This window comes from Euphorbia lathyris, chromosome 4, assembly GCF_963576675.1.
Source record: "Euphorbia lathyris chromosome 4, ddEupLath1.1, whole genome shotgun sequence".
Lineage (NCBI taxonomy): Eukaryota > Viridiplantae > Streptophyta > Magnoliopsida > Malpighiales > Euphorbiaceae > Euphorbia > Euphorbia lathyris.
In genome coordinates this window covers 71,445,259-71,458,181 of record NC_088913.1, presented here as the reverse complement: position 1 = coordinate 71,458,181, position 12,923 = coordinate 71,445,259, and the positions used below count along the sequence as shown (strand labels likewise).

Below are 12,923 nucleotides of genomic sequence, written 5' to 3'. Positions count from 1 at the left end.
TTCATAATTTATTAGATTTATCATAATAACATGTAATGATATTCATAGCATTTTATAAGAGTGAGGGATCTCAATTTTCTTTAATTAAAAATGGAATAAGAAATGGGAGGAAACTTATCTTTTTCATCATTGGGGATCAATGGCTTGATCCATGGAACTGACTTCATAGTGAAAGACTATTTGCATTGACCTTTGTTGACAAATATCATGTACGATGCAATGTCTCTTTATGGAATTCTTAGTTCATCTTGGAATCAATTTAGTAATTCCTTTACGTTGGTCCCTGACTCTAGAATGAACTTAGTCAAAGGATAAAACCGAGTAAATATTATTTGTCAAACAAATTCATAATAGAATTTTATTCATGCTTGTGTTAATAATACTACATATAACGGTCATAATCATAAAGATTACTATTGCACATAAATATCATAATAAATTCTTAAAAAATAACCATAATGAGAATGGTTTAAGAACAATGTCCTTTTGTATTTCAATGCGCATTACTATCCAAGATAACATATTTATTTTAAACATCATAAAAGTTATGACATTCTATATTGGGTAAGCTATCTTACATAGTTGCTATTTACTTGCAATCAACATTGTGCATCCATGCATTAATGGCATTCAGAGATCATTAATGCCTTGTTTGGATGAAGTGTAATTAAACAAATATAGTTATATATGAAATTACTCTTATATCATTTCATTTGTATAAATAAAATAAATACAAAGGGTAATTTTGGAAGAAAAATACATGTACCATGATTCTCCTCCAATTTGGGGTGTAAAGAAAATTGCTCAAAATTTATCATCACCTACCTTCATATACTATCATCCAAACAATCTCTAAGGGTCTGCTTGGATGAAGGTTTCACAAGGTTCATTAAAGTAAGGGAAGGGAAGGGAAGGGAAGGAAAGGGAGGGGAGATTATTTATAGAACTTCCAGATCCCACCAATTTGGTGGGACTGAAATTGAGGTTATTTCAAGGTTTTTGAACCTCCATTTAACCCTTATTTAACCCTCATTTAAACTTAAACTCCTAGCCAAGCAAGGTTAGACAAGGTTAGAAAAATAACCTCCATTTAAACTCATTCCCAAGCAGGGTTAGGAAAATAACCTTCCTTTAATGAACCTCCTCTAACCCCCATCCAAGCAGAGCCTAAGGAACTGTCATGTATACCCTAAGAATTTTGCATAAATTAATGTTCTGATCCGAAACTGACACTTGCACTATTTTGTAGTTAGCTCAGGGTATGAAAGTTTCGATTATCCAATTCGGTAATTCATCAGCCCATAATGACTTTAATAGTTAGGAACAATTACATGATAATCACAAATAGATTCAATATCTTACGTTGGTAAAAGAAATTCTAACAATGTCAGATAAACAATTTTTATTATGAATAAACATATCCTTGTAAAAAAGGGAATGAAATAACTGTTTGACAAAATAATATTCAAAAATATGAATTTCTGATATTAAAAGTACTATATATGAGAAAAGTCATACATAGATGGTGAATTGTACAAGAAAAACCAAATATGATTTTTTTGTAATTTCTTCTAATAGTTATATGCATGTTCATCCAAAAGACTAATCAGATCTAAATCATCTGTTATTACACGAGTCTTTTATGATATCTTAATATTAAGTGATAAAATCACCTTGAATGGATGAATTTTTTTATAAAATTCCAATATTACGGATCTTATACATGCATCTTGTACTAATTCAATGATAATGACATATTATACTCGTCATGCATAAAAATATAAGGCATATTGAGCATGCAAGATTTAATGAAAGATTTGTATCTATTACTTTATCTTTCATAATTTATTAGATTTATCATAATAACATGTAATGATATTCATAGCATTTTATAAGAGTGAGGGATCTCAATTTTCTTTAATTAAAAATGGAATAAGAAATGGGAGGAAACTTATCTTTTTCATCATTGGGGATCAATGGCTTGATCCATGGAACTGACTTCATAGTGAAAGACTATTTGCATTGACCTTTGTTGACAAATATCATGTACGATGCAATGTCTCTTTATGGAATTCTTAGTTCATCTTGGAATCAAGGCGTATGTACGCTCTCATTGAGAGCTATGGCGGGTCTCCACTACTCGCTCTCATCGGGCGTATCTCGTTATGGCGTATCTCGCCATGGTCCACGTGGTGTGACATAATATAGAGACTCCTTCCTTTTCATCATTATTTTCATATTCACCCCTGCATTAGTCCTGCATTAATTATCATTAATTCCACATTAATCATGCATAAATATCTCTTTTAGAAGGAATAATGGTTTGCCATTATTTCTATTAATTTTCCCTTATTCAAGAATAATTTGGGTTGTTATCAATGTGTATTTTTATATTTTGACTACCCTTTAACATCTAACATTCCCACCTTCCAATAAAATATGAAATTACACATTTTATGTTAATATAAAAAAGAAACTCATTTGTGTTTTGAAATTTCATTGTCTAGTTAATGTAAATTGTCTTGTTATTTTTTATGCTGAGGCTAAATCCACTCAACTCAGTAACCTTATGATTAAATTTGTAACTTATTATATTATTATTAAGGGACAATATGTGTTCTTTTTGTCAACTTTCGATTTCGATTTAATTTAATATAATGTATTCTTATTTTCTATATATAATTACTATTAAATTCAATATGTATTTATAAAGTTTTTTTTTTAGAAAATTATTTATGGAGTTAATTCTTAACAATTTGAGATCTTGATAATAATTATACCTTCTTTAAAAAAAAGATAATAATCATGCCGTAATTGAAGTAATTTTTTAATTTTATCTACTATAATTGAAGTAATTTGGTTCATGAAATACCTACTATAAATCCTTAATTTCGATTTATTTGGAAAAGAAAATTTTAATGGGCTAACAATTAAAAGTAGGCCCACTTTTTATGTTTAAAATGGATATCACGCATTTAAACTTTATATTAATTATTCCCTCAAAAAAAACTTTGTATTAATGATATAAAGTGTATTATTATCATCGAAATACTAACTTTAGGAGTTTTATTCTTAAAAAAAAAAACTTAATGTATATTTACACTAATAAGTTTTATCTATTGGTATCAACTTTTTAAATAACATATTACACACTTATAGTTAGTTTTAAAAACCTACCACACACTTAAAATTGGTTCATTCGGACATCCTTTACATAAAATTGTTGATCTGCCATCTTTACATATGAGGTGACATACAAAACAAACTAATACGCTCTTTTTTTTTCTATATCACGTATAGCAATCTCGTCTATCAAATATGAGAGATCAACGATTTTGTATGCAAGAGGTCTGAATGAGCCAATTTTAAGTGTGTGATAAGTTTTTAAAACCAACTATAGGTGTGTGTCAGGTTTTTAATTCCAGGTATAAATATGTGATAGGTTATTTAAAAAGTTCAGGGTGCCAATAGTAAAACTTACCAAGTTTAAAGGTATAAATATGTATTAAGCTTAAATGTTTTAAATTATTTGCAACGGCTAGTTTCGTTAATTAAGAAGAAACGAAACAATCATCCGTATACAGTAAGCTTCGTCTTTCTTCATCTTCGTACTAAATTTTGACCGTTGGAATCTGTCCCAAAATATAAAAAGCAACTTCACAATCAGCACATATTTTCTTTTTGCTCGACAATCTCCTCATCCGCTCCTCCCAAAATTCGACCGTTGCTCAGCTTCTTCTACACGCTCAAAATTGAAAAAAGGAAACAAAACTCCATCAAAACCCCATTGAAAAGCTCTCTCTTTGCTTCAACAAAGAGAGGACTTTTCATTACAATCTTCTAAAATTTCTAATCACAACACAAACCCATTAATCCCAGATATTCTAGCTATGGATTCACCACCGAGAAGAAAGAGCGGTCTCACTCTCCCATCTGGGATGAGTGAGTCTTCTCTGCGATTGGATACAATCCCTAGTTCTAATTTTCGAATAACTTGTGTAGCTTCACCTCGAACGATTTCCAGCTTATCTTCGCCATCGAAGTCTTCTACTTGTAGCGATAGATTCATTCCTTGCAGATCTTCTTCTAGATTGCATACTTTTGGACTTATAGAGAAGGAATCTCCTGTTAAAGAAGGAGGCAATGAAGCTTACTCTAAGTTGTTGAAATCTGAGCTTTTTGGGTCTGATTTTGCCTCTTTCTCTCCTTCTCCTGCAGGTGGCCATGGCGGTTCTGCTTTGAGTAGCCCTAGTAAGAACATGTTGAGGTTTAAGACTGATCATTCTGGACCTAACTCTCCTTACTCTCCTTCCATTTTGGGGCATGATAGTGGCATTTCTACTGAGACTTCTACACCTCCTAAACCTCCACGAAAAGTTCCCAAAACACCTCATAAGGTAGGGATTCTTCAGTTTTTCTATGTCCCTTTTAGAGATCCATAGTTAATTTTTGCTATAAAGAGGTTAGACAGATGCACAAACATTCAATGGAGTTTTCCGGTGACCAACCTCTCCCGAGCTCCTAGATCTGTCTCTGTGCATAAATGGCTGATTAATGATGGTTTTGTGTGCTGCAGGTTTTAGATGCTCCATCACTTCAAGATGATTTCTACTTGAATCTTGTGGATTGGTCTTCACAGAATGTACTTGCAGTTGGATTAGGCACTTGTGTTTATCTATGGACTGCATCAAACAGCAGAGTAAGTCTGTGATTGGATATTCGAGTTGATCCAATTACACACCTAAACTTATAACATTTTATCGTTTGGTATACTTGAACTATCACACACTAAACTTGTAACTTTTTGTCGTTTATCATCCCGAACTTATCAATTTTGGGACTCTAAGACCCTTATTTTCTTATTTGACGAACTTCAAATAAAATCCAACATGTTTGATCAAATTTGAAGTATGCCAAATCAGCAAATAAGGGTGTCATAGGCACAAAATTGATAAGTTCAAGGTGCTAAACGGTAAGAAGTTGCAAGGTATTACTGTAATTATGTATTAAGCTCCTAATTTTTGTCATATCGGTTGCTAATTTGGGACTGGAAAGAAAGTGAAAGGATATTTAGATGTTGAATTTCTTTTGTTTTCATTTTCAGGTGACAAAGTTGTGTGATCTGGGACCTAATGATAGTGTTTGCTCTGTGCAATGGACCAGGGAGGGTTCTTACATATCTATAGGCACATGTCTTGGTCAAATTCAGGTTCACATCTAGCTTTTTTATCCTGTTTCAATTAGTAATGTCATATGATAACTAGACTAAGTGAAAACATTGTTTCCTGACACAGATATGGGATGGAACTCAATGCAAGAGAGTTCGGACCATGGGCGGGCATCAAACAAGAACAGGAGTCTTGGCATGGAATTCGCGCATACTGTCATCAGGAAGCAGGGACCGGAACATACTTCACCATGATCTTCGTGTTTCAAGTGACTATGTTAGCAAGCTTGTTGGCCACAAATCTGAAGTGTGTGGCTTAAAGTGGTCTTGTGATGACAGAGAGCTCGCATCCGGTGGAAATGACAATCAGCTACTGGTTTGGAACCAGCATTCTCAACAACCAATTCTGAAACTCACAGAGCACACAGCTGCTGTCAAGGCTATTACTTGGTCACCTCACCAGAGTAATCTTCTCGCATCCGGAGGTGGAACTGCAGATCGATGCATTCGTTTTTGGAACACCACGAACGGTCATCAATTGAATCACGTTGACACTGGGAGTCAGGTTTGCAATCTAGCATGGAGTAAGAATGTAAATGAGCTGGTCAGCACCCATGGTTACTCCCAAAATCAAATTATGGTGTGGAAATATCCATCATTGACTAAGGTATTAGACTGTACTGTGAAATATAATCTGCACTGTTTTTTTTTCCCAATAAAAATTCTCCCAGATATGCTGCATTGTTTATAGCAGGTAACGAACTAAATCTAAGTTTTCTTTGCATTTCAATCAGGTAGCGAATTTAACTGGCCATAGTTTGCGTGTGCTCTATCTCGCCATGTCGCCAGATGGACAGACAATAGTAACTGGAGCAGGAGATGAGACTCTACGGTTTTGGAATGTCTTCCCATCAATGAAAGCACCGGTAAGTGTGGAACTGTATTACAGATTACAACATCAGATTATTGCATCTTCAACTGCTGCAATTAAGCTTTTTGTTTCCTGTTTTTTTATGTTCCCAGACACCAGTCAAAGAAACAGGCCTTTGGTCATTGGGACGAACCCACATTCGTTGACAATGATTTGCAGACAGAAGTGAAGTTTTTCATATTGTGAATGGAGAAAATACTAAAAAGTGAGAGGGGTATATAACGCATGTATATGTCATTTTTTGCCGTGCCAATGTTTTTAGAGCTTCTTCTCTAGGAAGAGATTTGTTAAGTGTAAAAAGAACATAAGATTAGTAAATTGTGTAAAAAGATGTTAAGATTGATTGCGAGCCAAGAAGATGCAATAAAGGGGGAAAAAAGTTGAGAAATTTAACAAATATCGTGTTTTTCATATGAATCCATGAGATGAAGCTTTTGATTGATCCAGGAGCTTCTCCATGGTCCATGAATTATAGCCCTAACATATCCTCTAAACTTCATTTCAGGATATACATTAAAGTCCAAATAATGAAATGATGATCTGAATAAGTTTGACTACATTATTGACTGTTTTTTTTTATCCACGTGACCATAAAGCATTGATAAAAAACCTACCTTCGGGTCATCAGTTCGTTAACTTTTTTATGGATTTCTTTGATTTGAACTTTAAAGTTACGAAATGAATATGAGCTGTTGGATTATAGCCCAAACATATCCTCTAAATTTCATTTCGTGATATACATTGAAGTCCAAATAACGAAATGATGATTTTAATAAGTTTGACTACATTATTGACTGTTTTTTTTTATCCATGTGACCATAAAGTATTGTTAAAAAACCTATCTCTGGGGTCATCAGTTCGTTAACTTTTTTATGGATTTCTTTGATTTGAACTTTAATGTTACGAAATGAACATGAGCTGTTGGATTTTAAACAACAAAAACACAAAAGCAATAGACACGAAGAAAATGAACCCGCTGATCCAGCAATGAAAGAAGAATGAAATGAATGTGAAACAGGCAAATCTAATTTTTTTCAATTGAATTAAAATAACAATCTGACCTAGTCTTTTAACTTAAAAAGCGTACAGCTGCTAAATTAAGCATGTTATAACACCAGCTGCTACAGTTGCAGACCTTGGCAAATCAAATAAATCTCTCTTGACGAAGATCTTGTAGCTTTAGGCCTCAACCATGATGCCTTTCTAAATAGGGGTTTGCATATCCGCATAAGTTCTGTAAAGCAACCACCAAAATGAAGTAAGAAATATGTCAATATGTTATTTATTTGCAAAGACATACGTGTCTGCACTCCCACCTTGGATATCCTCACTCTCTAGAAGCTTAATTACTAGATTTCCTCTGGCTTGCAGCACACCATTATTATCTGCACCCGAAGCAGAATCTAACGGCCTATCATCAGACATTGCCTGACCAACAGCCAGATCAAGTGCTTGCATCCCCAACTCCACAGATAAAGCAGCATCTTTTGTTGTGATTCCAGAAACTGACGGACACATATCTGATAGTATCACCGAAAATCCCATCTGCTGCAAAATACAAAAACCGAAACCAACCAATTAGTAATTCCATTCCAGAAACTTAGCCTGCAGTCTAAAGAATCAAGTTTGAATTTTACCACTCGATTGGTGCTTTTCAGTAATTCCATTATGTGGAGTATACAGTTAGTGGAACATAGCTACAAGCAGAGACACTTTACCTGATTTGTTTCAAGTTACATAGTCTAGACACAGGTCAGATTTCACTGATCTGATTGAATAATTGCTAGTACTTTAATCTGGGACATTATGGATCAATCAATCTCCCAGTTAAGTTTGTTGCATAAACTAATCTCGAAACCTAACTTAAGCGATTAGAGGCATTTTTAATCAAGCCAAGATTCTTTAGTAAAATAGTTAAATAACTGGAAAGATACCTTAGGAGAGAGTGCTCTGACTTGGTGTTTGGGGAGGTTCATCACATCAGCACAAATAGTTTTAACCCTAACATCGCAATGTTGGGAAGGAACCTTCACCTTCTGCTCTGCACATTCCACAATTTTACAATTCAATCAACCAAATGCATACAATTCAACCTACACAGCTACATCTATTCACAAGCATTCATTGTACGTTATAATTTAAATCAAGAACAAGGATACCTTGAGATCAATACCCACCACGGATCCACCATTCTTTAGTGGCCCCAAACTCTGGCAAGCAACCTGAAATCAAAACTAAGTTATGCAAAATGAAAAAGGGAAAGTTAAAATTAAGAAGAGTCATTTTCTTCTGAAATAGGAAGGCAAAAACAAGACCTGTAGCCAAGCACCAGGAGCACAACCAAGGTCAAGAACAGAGGAACCTGGAGTTATTAGTTTGTGTTGCTTTTGAATCTGAAGAAGCTGTACATGGAAAGAAATTACTTCACAAAGTGAATTAAGCAGAGAGAAATTGATACAATAACAAAGATGATAACTTGCATAAAAATAGTTTTTTTTTTTGGAATGTTTTAGAACCTTGAAAGCTGAACGAGCTACATAACCGAGACGCTGGGCTTCTCTATAGAAGAAATCAGGTGCTCCTGCTCCACTCATCTTCTCTCTAAAACCCTAAAGAAGAAGGGTGTCTGTCTCTGGGGAGGCAGAAAAAGGGTTTTGCTGGGGAAAATAAACTAAAATTGGTAGTTTCCATTGCCAATATTCGAACCCGGGTCGCCTGGGGGTGAAAGCTAGGTATCCTAAACCGGGAATAAAGGATCAAAATTATTCTAAAATGGATTAAGGTGCAAATATAACCCTAACGTTTTGGGTCAGAAGCAATTTTATCCATAACGTCCAAAATTATGCAATTTTATCTTTAACATTGGAAGCCAAAAGCAATTTTACTACTAACGTTGATAAATTGGGTTAATTTGAGAAATAATTCATCAAACTGTCTTATCGATCATGAATTTTGTATTTACACTTTACAAGTGCGTCATTTTATCAGTAACAAATCACAAACATATAGGGATGTGAAAAAATATAACAAATAAAATAAAAAAAGTTATATGTCTTTTGTACGAATTAGACAAAAAAATCAAAAAATTCACCGAATTTATAAATAGGGTAAATTCCAAAAAAAACCCATGTGGTTTCATCGATTTCCAAAAAAAACCGTGATATACGCTGTTACCCGAAACACGGAAAATGGGTTAACAGTGTTAAAAGTGATGACGTGGCAAAGGGTAAAATTGTCCAAATTAAAATAAAAAAATTAAAATAACAAAAAAGAAAAATGAAAATTAAAAAAAAATTAAAAAAACCCCCCAAATCTTCTTCAGGGTCTTCTTCGTCTGGGCCTTCTTCTTCTTCGCCGCCTTCTTCTTCTTCTCCGTTGTCGCCGTTGAAGATCTGGAACTCTTCTGCAACGGAAGATTCGAAATAATAGTCTAATTATACCAGAAATCTGGAACTCTTTTGGGCCTTCGTCTTCTTCGCCGGTGATACCAGATACCAGAAATCCCTGCTTGTTTCACCTCCGTTGTCGCTGTTAAAAAAATCCCTGCTTGTTTCACCTCCGGTGACAAATTATCCGATGATCCGACTACAATAACAAGGTCCAGCCAGAGTCTATTCATGTTCTTATCCCAAAATTTTGTACCAGATATCAGAAATAACGCAATACCAGAAATTATCCGATGAGAAGAGTAACGCAATACCAGAAACAAAGTCCATCTTCAATCTGATTCAATTTGATGTCATCACAGTACACATCGATTGCTAACATCCCAATTTCAACCCCAATAAGCACTACTCCGACACTCGTCGTCTTCATTGGCTTTTGACGGAATCTCCGTAGGCTCGTCGATCCCAATTCAGTCTCCTGATTTGTACCGCTTGTGATTTCGACCTGCGACAATCCGTTCCAATCCGTTCCGGTACGTTAATTTACTGTTTGGATTCTTCACTTCCATTCTCGCCATAGTTGCCGCTTCTATATAGGTATTTGAAAAACCGTTTGCTGTTAATCTTCAATCAACGAATCAATCAATCTCTGAAATATGGATTAGGATTGAAATGACCTGGTTAGTAGTTTGCATTCGAAGAAAAAGAAGAAGCCAGAAGAAGGAGAAGAAGAAACCCAGAAGAAGAAGAAGAAGTTGAAGCCAGAGAGAAGAAGAAAACGGTGGTACAAATTTGTTATTTTAATTTTTAATTTTTAATCTTTATGTTTAATTTTCTTTTTTTTTTTGTTATTTTAATTTTTTTATTTTAATTTGGACAATTTTACCCTTTGCCACGTCATCACTTTTAACACTGTTAACCCATTTTCCGTGTTTCGGGTAACGGCGTATACCACGGTCCTTTTTTTTGGTACAAACAAACCACAGGGGTTTTTTTGGAAAAATATTAATCTCCAATTCTATTATTAAATTATAAAAAAACATGAAATCATTTGTTTTAGAACGAATTGATATGCAATTGGTGCAAAATAAGGAACAAAAATATATGTGTTTTATAATAGGGGTAAAATTAACCCAAATTATCAAAGTTATGGGTAAAATTGCTTTTGGCTACAAACTTTAGGGGTAAAATTGCACTTTATTAGATGTTAGGGGTAAAATTGCTCCTGAAAAAAAAACGTTAAGGGTATATTTACACCTTAACCCTTCTAAAATTGATAACCAAACTAAATTTAATTCAAATTAATATTTAGATATCAAAGTTTTGAGAAAAATTTAGACTTTACAAAAAATAATTATAGCTCAGATGGTAGAGGTATCGAATGGGCTCCATGTCCACTGGATTTTAATGATCAAATGGTTAGGATGAGATAAATTATGTGTTTTAAATGAAGTGGGAGATCGGGAGGTTGCGTTTCAAAAGATTGTGAGCTTTAATTTGGTCATGTTAGTGAAGTAAACGTAAAGATTCCCCACTAAGTCTAATTTTTTAATTTTCTTGTCATCAAAACTTGTTATTTTAAAGAATGTATCTTCCTTCGTACTAGTAAAAGTGTGAATTGGGGGCGGATTTAGGGAGTCAAAGGGGCATTTGCCCCCCTTCATCCGAAAAAAAAGAAATTTTTTTTTTACCAAAACGGCGTCGTTTTGGTTTATGGATTATTTTGCAAACATCACTAAAACGCAGCGGCGCACAGGATTTTATAAAATCACATCGCCTCCTCCAGCCTCTTCCTCGCGTTCCTTTGCTTCCCTTCCTTCGCGATAGGGGTGCACGTGGTCGGTTAACCAGTCCATTAAGGTTAATTCGGTCGGTTAACCATTTCATTGGTTTTTTAAATATAATAACCATACACTAGTCCATTAAATTCGGTTAACCACTAATCGGTTAACCAATTATTCGGTCGGTTAACCTTTTATTTCGGTTTCTAACCATTAGTAAAAATAATAAAAGAATTGAAATGAAAGTTTAGTGCCAAATAAAATTAACTAAAGTATTATAAAGTCTCTAACATTCACTACTAATCAAATCAAAGTTTAATGTTTCAAAATAGCTCATAAACTTTCATCAATTTAAATACTTAGGCATTTGAAGATAAGAAATGCAAGTAAATATAATTAGTTAATACAAAGAATATGATAGTGATTTTTTTAGTAAGTATGACAGTGATTAATTTAATGGAACTGAGAAGAGACTTTGCTAAAATTATATATTAGTATTGATATATTTGGGTTATTGTTATTGAAATTATTTACCCCAATTAATCTGGGGAAGTTGTCTCTCGGGTTGGAATAAAAAAAAATATTTTTGATACTTGAAGGGTGAGTTATAATAAAAAGAGTAGGGACACAAGTAGAATTTTCTATTTCAAAACACTAAAACTTCAAATAATAAAAGATCAATGATTAGCTATAAAAAACTTACAATTGATAATTTGTAACTTAGTTTTTTTTATATAAAATTGTATAACTTAGTTAGTATAACTAAAATAACATAATAATAAATTGATAATTGAGGAATTGCATAATATAATTGGTGAAGTGGAGTTGATTAATATTATTAATATAATTGATGAAACTATATATTATATTTTTTTATATATTTAATTGAATTCGGTCGGTTTCGGTTAACCGCGGTTTTTGGAACATAAAAACCGTAACCGTAACCATTAACCACTATTTTTAAAATTAAAAACCGTACACTAGTCCATCGGTTTCGGTTAACCTTATTTTCGGTTCGGTTTGGTTTTTCGGTTTTTCGGTTTTCCGGATTATTGTGTGCACCCCTACTTCGCGATTTTATAAAATCATAACAACGCCTCGCCTCGTCCACTCCATCCATCCAGCGCACGACCCTCCTCCACCATCCATCCAGCAGCAGCAGCGCCGGCAGCGTCTCTACGCCTCCTCCTCTCCTCCTCTGTGTCCGGCCGGCGGCCACCATCTCCAAACAGGTTAGTTTATATTTTTTTTATCCTTTAATTTAAATTTTAGCTTAAATTAAATGTTAGGTTAAATTAATTGTAGGTGAATGGATATTGTCAATTAGTTAGTTTGTTCTTAATTTGTTATTCTTAATTGTTAGTTAGTTTGATGGTTAGTTTGTTCTTAATTTTGTTATTCTTAATTTTAGGTTAATGTATATTGATTGATAAATTGTTTTTAATTTTAGGTTATTTTTAATTTTGGGTTAATGGATTGAATTGGTTGAATTGATTTGGCATTATTAGTTAAATTGATTTGGTATTATTGATTGAGTTGATTTTGCATTATTCATTTATGTAGGGTAATGGATAAATTTGTTTTTAAAAAAGCACGAAATTCGGTTGATGAATTAGCGAGCAGTAGTAGTCTTAATACACAAATACTTCTCAATTCAA

The 12,923-nt window shown here is 33.7% G+C and overlaps 2 protein-coding genes across 5 annotated transcripts; one reads left to right on the top strand and one right to left on the bottom strand.

Moving 5' to 3' along the window:
* The first annotated feature begins 3,617 nt into the window (after nucleotides 1–3,617).
* Nucleotides 3,618–6,655, top strand: LOC136225925 (protein FIZZY-RELATED 3). The gene is made up of 6 exons (XM_066014095.1): nucleotides 3,618–4,397; nucleotides 4,577–4,699; nucleotides 5,105–5,209; nucleotides 5,295–5,834; nucleotides 5,962–6,093; nucleotides 6,191–6,655. Exons 1-6 carry the CDS (start codon nucleotides 3,891–3,893, stop codon nucleotides 6,242–6,244), a joined length of 1,461 nt encoding a protein of 486 aa, XP_065870167.1. The 5' UTR covers nucleotides 3,618–3,890; the 3' UTR covers nucleotides 6,245–6,655.
* Nucleotides 6,656–7,108: 453 nt separating this feature from the next.
* LOC136225924 (uncharacterized) lies at nucleotides 7,109–10,270 on the bottom strand. 4 transcript variants are annotated; one of them, XM_066014090.1, is made up of 6 exons: nucleotides 8,615–10,270; nucleotides 8,414–8,500; nucleotides 8,258–8,320; nucleotides 8,033–8,134; nucleotides 7,415–7,646; nucleotides 7,109–7,332 (listed from the first exon to the last, which is right to left on the bottom strand). In XM_066014090.1, the coding sequence occupies exons 1-6, from the start codon at nucleotides 8,690–8,692 to the stop codon at nucleotides 7,220–7,222; spliced, it is 675 nt and encodes a 224-aa protein (XP_065870162.1). In that variant the 5' UTR covers nucleotides 8,693–10,270; the 3' UTR covers nucleotides 7,109–7,219. The 4 variants fall into 4 exon arrangements, with proteins under 4 accessions (XP_065870162.1, XP_065870163.1, XP_065870164.1 ...); XM_066014091.1 differs by having other exon boundaries at nucleotides 7,415–7,643; XM_066014092.1 differs by having other exon boundaries at nucleotides 8,276–8,320.
* Between the last annotated feature and the right edge of the window lie 2,653 nt (nucleotides 10,271–12,923).

Excerpts from the sequence above, each read along its gene's own strand:
- LOC136225925 (XM_066014095.1), top strand. The coding sequence starts at position 3,891 with ATGGATTCACCACCGAGAAGAAAGAGCGGTCTCACTCTCCCATCTGGG. Across the intron at positions 4,398-4,576 it reads TTCCCAAAACACCTCATAAG|GTTTTAGATGCTCCATCACT; the intron begins GTAGGGATTCTT and ends TGTGTGCTGCAG. Across the intron at positions 6,094-6,190 it reads TCCCATCAATGAAAGCACCG|ACACCAGTCAAAGAAACAGG; the intron begins GTAAGTGTGGAA and ends TTATGTTCCCAG.
- LOC136225924 (XM_066014090.1), bottom strand. The coding sequence starts at position 8,692 with ATGAGTGGAGCAGGAGCACCTGATTTCTTCTATAGAGAAGCCCAGCGT. Across the intron at positions 8,501-8,614 it reads TAGCTCGTTCAGCTTTCAAG|CTTCTTCAGATTCAAAAGCA; the intron begins GTTCTAAAACAT and ends TTCCATGTACAG. Across the intron at positions 7,333-7,414 it reads AGAGAGTGAGGATATCCAAG|AACTTATGCGGATATGCAAA; the intron begins GTGGGAGTGCAG and ends GTTGCTTTACAG.